We start from the raw sequence: 11,033 nt of genomic DNA, 5'->3' as shown, positions 1-11,033 counted from the left end.
AAATTCCCAGAAGATAGTGGTGATACTGCTCTGCCATCACAGACTGCATAGCAAACCTATAGACTATTTCAGCATAGAAATCCTAATCACTCTGGTAGTAATCAACACGAACAAAAATACAATTTGCTGAGTATTGATCACAAATTCTGAGATACTCATGTTCAATTGGGGCATTTTCTTGAATACAACAAACAACAATCTTAGAGCTTTTTTTTTTTTTCTTTTTTTCCTCATTGAGACTTTAGAAGTGATCAAATACAGCTCCCTCCTACTATAGCTGAGGAAACTGAGGGTAGAGAAGTTGAGTATATGCCCAAGGTCATACAGCTAGCAGCAGAATGTGTGCTAGAACCCAGGAACCCTGACTATTGTTTCAAAAATGAAACTCCAACTTCTTTGGCATTTCTATCTGTATATACTCCTTGACACAAAACTAAGCATGAGTCAATAATGATTAGAATTTCACCTTTTGATGCTCACAATAGCTTAAATGATAGAGGTGTCCTTGGATGTGCTGACTTTCCTAACAGCTAAAACTCACAGTGGGTGACTATCTTCTACAATGACAAGAGTATTCACATATCCTTTTTCTTCTAGAGTCCACTTGCAGTTTTATTATGGGCATGTTGCTTCTTAATTTGAGAACCTGGGGAGAAAGGTGGAGAGACAAATGAATGGGTCATTAGTTAAAAGGCAAGGGTTGAATTTGTAAAAGGTTGTGGCAAAGTAAGCAACAAATGGGAAAGAGAGAAGGGCCTCAGTATTGATCCTCCCTCTCATCTTTCCCTCTGTCTCCTTGCTTGCAGCTCTCTTTTGTACAGACTCTCAAATAAAGAAGACTTTATTTACAGTGTCACTAATTTAACACTACTGAACTAGTCTATCATCTGCTAATTCGATCCAATTAAAAACTGGTCATAGGGAAAAGCATGGGAGTTAAGCTCATTTCGAAACACAACTTCTGATTAATTTATGTCCTGTTCTTTTATATCTCCTCTTCTAAAGGGCACTTTCAGGGTGCTGATTTATAGAAGTGGTTCTTTCCAGATCCATGGTCGCCTTTCGTTGAGTTCATGAAGAAAGTACAGTTATGCTTTTTCTCCCCTCCTTAAAGTTATTGTTAAAACATTTATGGAGGATTGCCTAAGATGTCCTGCTATCCTGAATTAGAGTAATCCCACTAAACAGCTAGAGCCGCCATTTATAAAGCACTTACACATTTGCTTGGCCCTGAACTGACATGTTCTAGCATTCTCATTTGATACAACTTCAAGAGTTAAGTACTAATATTATCTCTGTTTTGCAGTTTAGGAGGCTTCAGATTTAAACGCTCAAGTAAATCATCAAACATTGCGAAGCAAGCCTTGACAGCTATGGGATTTGGACCTGGGTCTACCCCATCTCAGTCCTGACAGATACGATACTGTCACTCACTAGGCTCTACTGAGATTTAAGCCTAGATTAAGTCAAATTCTCAAAAACAACAATAACAAATTAATTTTCTCCACCCCTAACTCTTTTTTTCCTTCCTCTGTCATACAAGCTTTTGTAGGCAGGTAGGTGTTCTGCTCCCTATACTTAGCCTCTCCCACGCCCTCTGCAATCTTTCCCTTTTGCTGCTGGGAGCTTCAGAGAATGCTATTGCAGCTGGTGAGTGGGCAGGTGCAGCCACCATCTGCTCTAGGAGTCCAAATGAGCACAAGAACTTCGCACCCAGGACCTGGCCCAGACGCCACGGATTCCAGAACCTGCTGGGGACACAGCTAACCCCGCCCCATCGCGGTAGCTATTGGCTGAGTCTTTTCCGAACGCCGGGCACTGATTAATGAAGTCCTCCCCTCTAAAGTTAGAGCCAGACTCTCGGAGGAGGTGAGACCGGCTGGGGGTGTGTGAACGGGGGCTTCAATTCTTCCTGCCCGAAGGGTCCTTGAGAAGCCTGTTTGTTTTTCCCGGCGCCTGTCTCCACCCATTCCTTTCCCTCATTGGCCAGGCGTGGTGGGCGGGTGTGTTTCCATTGGCCAGGGGCGGTGTCTCTCCCTGGCCAGGGTGGGGCGGGGCCTCCGCCGCGCTGAGCTTGCCCTTGTGTCTGGTGCTCTGTAGAGCTGCCGCTGCTGCTGCTGCTGCCGCCGCCGCCGTCGCCGCCGCCGACGCCGCTGCTGCAGCTCGAGCATCCGGGAGCCGCCGCCGCCGCCGCCGCTACCGCCTCTAGCGCCGCTGCCACCGCTGCCACCTTCTCTCCCAGAACCCCGAGACACCCCGAGCACGAGCGGCAGCTGCTGCATGCTTGCTCCCCCCTTCCCCGCCCCTCCCTTCCGTGACCTACCCAATCCTTGCAGCCCTCGTCCGCACCTTCTCCGACACCCCGGCGTCCCTGCACCACCTGCTCGGACAGCCCCAGCGGGCGCCGAGACTTGCTGTGCGCGCTGAGAGCAAGGCAAGCTCCGAACCCATTCCTGGCAGACTGACTGTTGCGGCTGCACCACCAGCAGGAGAAGGAAGAGAAGAAACTACTCTGCTCACCGAAACCCCATTCTGCGGGTGCTTCGCCGTTGCCGCTTCTGCTGCTGCAAATCCGCGTCCGCGGGTTCGAACACCGCAGCGGCGGGGACCCTGGGTCTGGTGGTTTCCGTGAGGAAGACACCCGCGGAGCCCTGCGCTCTGGTGTCCCGCTCACCAGCATCTCTTTGACCCCCTCGTTCATTCCCCAACCCTTTAGAGAAGGGACCATGCTTTGGAAACGCAGCGCCGTTCTCCGCTTCTACAGTGTCTGCGGGCTCCTGCTACAAGGTAATCCCCGCCCCACCGCGGGGAGCATCAACTTCACGCCCATTCCCCATCATCCTCACTCCACCCATATTTCCACTCTCCCCTTACAAGTCCCCCAGTCCGGCTATTTCCAACCCCTCCCCCTACTCCCCGGTGCGGCAGGGGGCAGTGGCAGTTTGCTCCAGCCCTTCCAATCTCTAGCGCTGGCTCAACCCTGCTCTCCCAGCAGTCAGCCCCTTAGGGGCACCTTTCGCCTTTTCATTCACCTGATCTTCCTACATCTCTCACTCTCCATCCTCACCAGCAACACCCCCCCAACACACACACACACACACACACACACACACACACACACTCCCACGCCTTTTGGCTGGCAACTTGTGCCTTCTCTGAACATTCCATCCTCCCACCAACCCCCACCAGCCACCTCCCACATCACTCTCCTGACCGACCCTCTCCATCTCTTGTCATCTCTTTAACCTCTCCCTCTTCGGGTCGCCTTTCTCTTTCCCTTTCTTCCTACCATCATCATATCCGTGTGTCTTTAAAAAGTGTGTGAGAGCCTGGGAGCGAGCTACGGAGGGCGAGAACAGCAGCAGCGGCAGCACAGTGTGCATTGCAATAACATCCCCGGGGGGAAATGTGTTGTGAGACGTGTCATTCACCTAGGAAGAGGAGACTGTCTGGGGTTAAAAAAAGAAAAATTAAAAAGAGAGGGAGAGCGAGAGAGAGCTGAGAGAGAAAAGAAAAAGGAAGAAAGAAAAAAAGAGTAAAAGGAAAAAGAAGGAAAATAAATAAACCAAGATATAAGAAGAGAGGGCCAGGGGGAGGGAAAAATTAAGAGACTTAAAGCCACTTTATCAACAAACTGACTTTTTAAATTATTATTCAGTCTGTAAGATTTTCCCTTTCTCTTTTTCTTTCTTTTCTTTTCTTTTTCTTTTCTTTTTTTTTTTTAAGCCAAGAAATACATGCATCCTAGTAGTTACTTTACTGCTAAGGGATTTTTCGCTTAGATTTCCTACTCTCCATCTGCTCTCTGCCGCTTCTATCCGTAATTAATATTATCCTTTCACGTGAAATGTGAGAACCCCTGTGACCGCAGTGGAGGGAAACCGCACAAAACACTGTTATTATGCAAATCACTGGGTTAGGATGCAGACTGGCTAGGGAACTGGGGTGCACTTTTCCCCAGACCCTCTCTTTAGGAGGAGAGAGGAGGGGCTGTGTGGAATGGGAGAACGATGCTGATTATATGAAATAACGGCAATGTGTGGAGTAGGAATGCAAAGGAGAGCACACTTTGGGTGGTGGAGGCAGAGGCATCATGCTAGGGCTGAGTGGGCAGGGGCTGTAAGGTGGAAGATTGTTGCTTTAAAAAGAGTAGTGTAGGGATATGGTTTGAGTGTGAGATACAGGCAGGATGGATGTGAAATGACGGTCCATATGATTTTTTTAAGCTAGGTGAGTCTTGATTTCTTGATAAATCTTTGACCACCTCTAACTCATCTGTAATCATTTGTATATTTGTGTTGTGGGAAAGATAAGTTGGTCAAATTTATTTGAACCTCGGTAAAAGGAATCTGAAAGTAAGAGACATGTAGAACCACAGGCGTGCAAAACCCAATCGGCCTTTGGAGGATTTAAATGAGGTCAATGAACCATCTTTCAGCAAGTTCTTGGAATGCATTCTCTCTCCTATCCTCCTCTGGGATATAGACCAGGACTGTGTTTTATTTATGAATATTTATGAATGTGAAAAGAGATAGTGGACAGAATTTTCCTGAATTAACTAACTAAACTTGCAGAGATTCTTAGAATATTTTGTAGTAGTTTTGTGTATTTTACGTTTGATGTAAATTTTAGATATGTCATGTGCCAGAATCCCCGAGAAGGCAGACAACCCATTCTTTCTGCTTACACCTCCTGGTCCTATTTCCCACCGCTTACACCCCCACCCTCAGGCAAGTAACCCAGTGGCTGACACATTACTTGGGTTTCTAATCTGTGCTGAAACATCCTCCCAGAGACCCCACTTCACCTCTCAGTAACTTGCAATTCTCAGCTCCGCTGTGTGTGTGTGTGTGTGTGTGTGTGTGTGTCCGTCAGTGTGCGCGCACCCGCGCACTGGCGTGCACCACGCCGGGTAAGGGAAATGTGATGTGGGAAATCAGTTAATTTGGTGATTGCGATGAAAATTCGACACCGCTGGATGTGTTTTCCATGCCAGCCTGTGTTGCTGGCCTCCGCACGTCACTGCACACACTGCTGGGCTGGTGCGAGAAGATTATTTATTATAGAGCATGTGGGCAATGGACTGCACTTGGGGTCGCTCCTCTCTGCCTTCAACATTTCCCTGTGAATTGTCTATTCAGTGCACTGCAAAATAACTGTCTGCTGGTGCCTCTCTCTCTCCCTCAGACTGGAGGAGGATTTACTCTTTCTCTACCAGGAGAGATTCCATCAGCTGCATTCTTTTTTATTAAATACATGTAAACCCTTAAGTATGTAATATACGATTAAGACAGTGCTGCTTTTCACAGCAGATTGGTGGGGGTGTGTGGAAGGGGTGTGGGTATACCAGAGAAAATGGACCACTGCAACTATAAGCACCAGCATCAGACCCAAATAAATAAGTGTCCTAAACAGCAATCAGGAAAGAGTACCAGCTCAAGGATATATGTGTACTTCTGAGTATCTTGATTAGGCCATATTAATATACCAAAAGAGAGAAAAGGATTTAAAAAAAAAAAAAAAAAAAAACTAGAAGAGGGAGGAAGCACAAAGCCCCATTGGATTGTCTTCTCATGTTTATGGCTGCCTCACATTTATCAAACACTGCTGCTCCACAGACACATCACACTTTGTTGATATTGTCAGTTCCTGCTCAGACAAATTGTTCATGCCTTCCTTGTCTTGGTCTTGGCTGAAAATGTTGCTTCAGGGTCCAAGTTTATGTTTCTCCCACCACTCTACTGTTTTATTAGGGCCTAGTTAGGTTGTAAAATGAAAGCTTTATTTCCTAGACATAGATTAAATACTTAGCAGGTCCTTCCTTTCCATGTGCAGGGAAGAAGGGTAGCGGAAAACTAGTGAGCAAATGATTTTGGGCAGGGGTAGTCTGCTCTACATGCTAGTAGTTATGACTAGGCAAATACTATACGCAGTCTACAGTCTCTTATTTTTAGCATTATCAGCACTGTAGTGGTATTCTGTCTCTTGTCATACTAACCAGTTTATTTATCCTTTGTATTATTATCCCTTTCTAACACTATGCATTGTTTAGATAAGAAGACTCATTCTCTGTGGTTTCATTGTGTTTTACATTGCCACCATTTTTTTTTTTTTTTTTTTTTTTTACTTTCCTAGGAAGTAAACTCAATCTTTTGGCTTGCTAGTATGTAGAGTGATAAGCCAGTGGTGAGATTCAAGTTAATGATAAAATCAGTTTTTTTTTAAAGAGAGTTTAAGTACTTCTGTTCTACAACACCTACCAGTTCATCCTCACCAAGTTTTTGGGAAATGAATAGTTAAATAGAAAATAAACATTTTTGACCAAAGTATAACTTGGAATGTAGACTACTTAGATAACAAAATTTGATTAGGTGTTAAGCTATACAGCATCCTTTTTTTTTTTTTTTTTTCCCCTCCATCATAGAGGAAAACTCTGGGGCAAGGGCAGTGTATACTTTAGAGAAATGAATTTCTTTAGAATGAGGAGTGTAAAAGCTTGCCACCTGTAACTAAGACCTCTTCTTGGCTACAGAGTAGATCCAGTTCAATTGCTAACACTCCCTGAAGCTATATCCATTTCCATGCCTGAAGAGGCCCTGCAAAGATGGAGACTGTCTGTTTAGCACAGGAAACAATCCTAGAAAGAACAAAGATAGAAAGCAAAATGTAACTAGAAGAGACTCTGATTTTGTTCAGGACTTTATTTCCTTTTGAGAGTTTGTTATACAAAAACACATCTAATACAAATACTAAGGCTTTAGGGTTTGTTTTTGTTCTTTATTTTGGAGTTTATTTTCATTTTTGTTTTTCCTATGGACATTCTCATAAATGATTTGTTATACTTAGAAAGACCACCAAATTAAAAGTCTGTTGGACAAACATATTACTTGCCTTAGTGTGTATCATGTACCTCCCCTTACATTTTTAGAAAAAAACATTATAATAAAAAGTACACTTGTATGCACTTAATAAAATACTGATAACTTAATACTTCCTAAAAGCATGTTTCCCCCACTCTTTACCTCTACATGTAGCTATCTCAGTCATGTGGAGCTTGACTTATGCTGAATGCATTTCTGGGGGTATAACTCATCCCCCCCCTTTTTTTGATTAACCACTGAAATTTTGAAAAATAGATTTTGTACATAAGAGTCAACCACTATGACCTAAAAAACCCCAGACATTTAGTAATTAAGAAAATCTCTCTGCAAATATGAGGAGTCCCTAGACTAATTTAGTACCAAGCTATGGAAGCTGACTTCATGTCTTATCCTCATTTCTACAACTGTTTAAACTCTGGAACATAATATGACAAAGGTAAGCATCAACTGAGATGGCTCCTTCCTGCCTTCTCCACTAGAAGATCAGATTCTGAAAATTTTGTCCAGTGTTTGAATAGTGAGATAATGTCATTTTTTCTGAAAGAAAAACTTACTTAAATCACTTAGCAAGTGGACCTACAGAAATGATTTGGAAGACATCCTAAGCATGCATTTTAAAGTGGCCTGAAATCAACTTCAAGTGATAATCAATTTTCTTTTAAAAAATAGTCTATGGGATATAAGGTAATTGAGACAAGTAAAATGTATCTAATATGACAGACTGGTGGTACATTAAGAGTGTAGCATAGACAAATCATATTGTTGTTTTATTTGATCATGCTGACATGCATTCTATGAGGTTTATTGATAAAGAGTCCTTGTTTAATAGACTTCATTAAACCTCCTTGGCAAAATCACCCATTGTGTAGCAGCTGCCTGAGTAAATTGAGGAGGCAGCAAGAAGGGAAATTACAGATCAAGGAAGTAGAACTCACAAGCTGAAGTCCAAAGTCTTTGTGGAATTGGCAGATACTGGTTGTCTGGCCTCTTAAAACAGCTCTATTGACTGATTTATATTAAATTTAAGCTTCCTGAGGGCAAGCCCTAAGCTTTACTTATCTGTGCAATCTCCTTATTCTCAATTTAGTAGATACATAATAAATAGTTTGGATTGAATAATAGGTATGTCCTAAGTAGTGATGATGGAGTTAAATGTTCACTTCTCTTCCTAATATATTAACACTTAAACTTTGGTAAATATGTGTTTAAGAATTGAGTTTAACATTTGTAGGCTGTATTGGTTTAGGAAATAGTTTTCCTGTAGAAAATTGTCAGAGCAATAGCTCTTGATATATATCTTCAAATGAATGCAGTTTGACCACTTGTTCTTTAAATGAGATTTTGCTACCCATTTTTATTATTTTCCATAATTAAAATCCCAGATATTTTGTATAAGATTACAATCTCATGAAAAAAAGGGGCATGATTTAAATTTACTGAACTGATTTAACCTAAAATATTTAAAAGGACAAATTCATTGCCAACATTTTATTTGAAAATGTCAAGCCTTTTTGGAGTGCAGTTCTGTAGTATCAAAAAAGACATCTTCTGCAAATTCCTGTGTAAAGAGGTGGGTGAGGATTAACCTAGAGCTGTGGCAGCTGAAGCCCCTGCTGTGTGATGATGCAAATGGCATCTCAGTCCTAATGTGCTCTGCAGCGGCAGGCAAGCGCTCAGGAAAGCAGTCATGTGGCATGAGTGAAATGGGAAGTCTTTCATATCTCATAGGTTGTAGTGGACAAGAACCATCCTTCAGCTTTTCATATCCAGGAGTATCCAGAAAGTATTTCTAATCAGGTGAACTCTCAACAAATCAAAAGAGAGAATACATATTTGTTTAGAAATTAATAAATAAATGCTAATAAATTATCAACATTTAATTGAATGAATGGTGAATAGTGCAAACTTGCACCTATCTTGCAAACTATCAGGACTATGGATCAGTTTAATGAAGATAAGTAGCAAAGTTACAATTGAATTTCTATGCAGTTATTTACATATGTTGGACCTAGTAAATATTGAGCTGGGAAATATTCTGTTGTCTTTCTCTTCCTTTAATGAATAAGGAGTCAGTCCCCTGACTTTTTCCCCCTTATTACAGCATGCTTTATGAGAATACAGAAATTTTGTGTTAACTTTGTGTTAATTTTGTGTTAACGTCAAACCAGTAGAGAACATTTCCTCTCTGAACAATTTTATTTAGCACACAAAAACATCAAATAAATTCCTTAATAAAAGTAAGAGTTGCAGACCAGTTTTTATGGGCAGCCTATCATGGAAGACTATAAGATAACAGCAACTAATGTAGCATTGTTTATTTTGATTCCATTTGCTACAGAATAAAATAATTGCGCATACTACACACATTGATTTTATTCTAGAAGTGAGACCAGTTCGTCCTGTTTATGTGTTCAGTGGGTTTCAGATATGAAATTGTTTCATCTTAGAAGTATGTAATATATATACAAATTAGGGAAGTAAATATTCTGCTTCATTAGGTATGAATTAAATATTAATGCCAAAATCAGAGAAGTAATTATTGAGAAAGGAAATATTCCTCAATCATTTATCTATATATATGCACAAACATGCAAGTTTAAGATATACAGTTATTTTAGATCTTTATAATTTTGTAAGTAATTAGAGTTTGGGGCTCTCAGGGATGAAGTGTGAGGAAAAAGGAAAAGTTTATTTTGTTTACATTGGTTTTCTTTAATGAAGGTTAAAAATGTATTTTGGAACACATTTTATTAGGCTGCAACAGTGATTAACTTTTCCACTTAAAAACACACGCAGTGCAAGCTTTACAGTTTCTGAATTTGCAATAGAGCTGAGCATTTATTCTGGATCTTCTTTTGTGCTTATGAAACTGGGTGATGAGAACCTACAGCTACCTGAGTAGATGCAGGGCTGAGGTTATGAGGAGATCTTCCATAGAGAGAGCCAGCCATTAATTATTCACATTCTATTTTAGAAGTCTTTGAAGTAAATATTAAGACAGTCATTATTCTACATTGGGGATAACTCTTTCTGAGTCAGCAAATAGTTTTCACTTGAATATTTAAATCATCTTTCAGCCATTTGAATGCTGAAGGAGAAGCCCCTGTTTGGTCAGTTAAGCGATTATTCTGGGGCTGGATACTGACATCCTTAGGGATTGTTTAGAAAACAAAAATAAGCATTCATTTGCTTTGAGTATTGAAAATTCTTAAAGATAAGTGTAATCAAATACTGCAAATAATTTCACATTAAGCACACAAAAATCCATTTATCTGTTAAATTGACTCCCCTAATAATTTTATGTATTTGATGATGGGTTATTTACAGTAACAGTGCATTGTTTATAAAGTCATCTTTGGGAACAGAGTGAGAAAGCACTTTTCCTGACAAGGATGTGCTGCCGACGACTGCTAAGTATATAGCTGTTATATTGATTTCGGTGTAATTTATAAAGCCAATTAATTTTTTCTTGTAAAAAATATTTTTAGCTTTTTTGCTTAAATTGTCTGCATTTAAAGATGCAAGCGCCTCCCATAATGCTTACTTAAACATCAAAGCCTAAAATTTATGGTGTGTAAAATATGTTTCTAATTTTGTAATAAATTCTTATTTTACATTAGCTTGTCCTATATCCCCCCTGGAAAAAAATGTCCCTAACTTCTATATCCTCCTCTGCTTCCATACATTGCATGTACTTTACATGTCCTCTGTTTTCAACTTTAAGTAGTAGACTTTGGCAGAAATGAGAGATGACTTAAATATTTGTATTTAAAAGCAAATAAGAAAATGCACAGTAAGCTTCTGATTTGTCATTCCTTTATAACAATCCTTTTTATGGTCTGAAGTCTGAATAATAACTCATCTTCCTTTACACTCTCTAGGAATATGATGTCCCCCCATCCCATACTGTGCTGCCAACCTGAAAGACCCATTAAAAGACATTAACGGGGAAAGAAAAATAGTTAGAGGGAGTTTTGCTAAACCTATGTACTGAATACACACAGACTGGGTGTTTTTTCTTTCGGCCTCCAAGGTTTGTATCCCGGTGTTTTAAGCAAGGATAAAACATACAAAATGTACTTTTAATTGTTTTTGTTATTGTTATTATTGCATTTTGTGAGAGTTCAACCTCCTTAGTCTCATAATAAAAAT

General features: G+C 40.7%; 1 protein-coding gene across 4 annotated transcripts in view; it reads left to right on the top strand.

The window, feature by feature from the left end:
* The window catches only part of CADM2 (cell adhesion molecule 2), a 1,071,168-nt gene continuing 1,062,172 nt past the window's right edge, over positions 2,038-11,033 (top strand). For 2 of the 4 annotated variants that reach the window (XM_021071360.1, XM_021071358.1), the window contains exon 1: positions 2,038-2,787. In XM_021071360.1, coding sequence (XP_020927019.1) covers positions 2,727-2,787 — 61 coding nt within the window. In that variant the 5' untranslated portion in view covers positions 2,038-2,726. The remainder of the gene's footprint in view (positions 2,788-11,033) is intronic. The other 2 variants (XM_021071359.1, XM_021071361.1) reach the window with 2 other exon arrangements.

Source organism: Sus scrofa, chromosome 13, assembly GCF_000003025.6.
Source record: "Sus scrofa isolate TJ Tabasco breed Duroc chromosome 13, Sscrofa11.1, whole genome shotgun sequence".
NCBI lineage: Eukaryota > Metazoa > Chordata > Mammalia > Artiodactyla > Suidae > Sus > Sus scrofa.
This window is presented reverse-complemented; position numbering and strand designations above follow the sequence as displayed.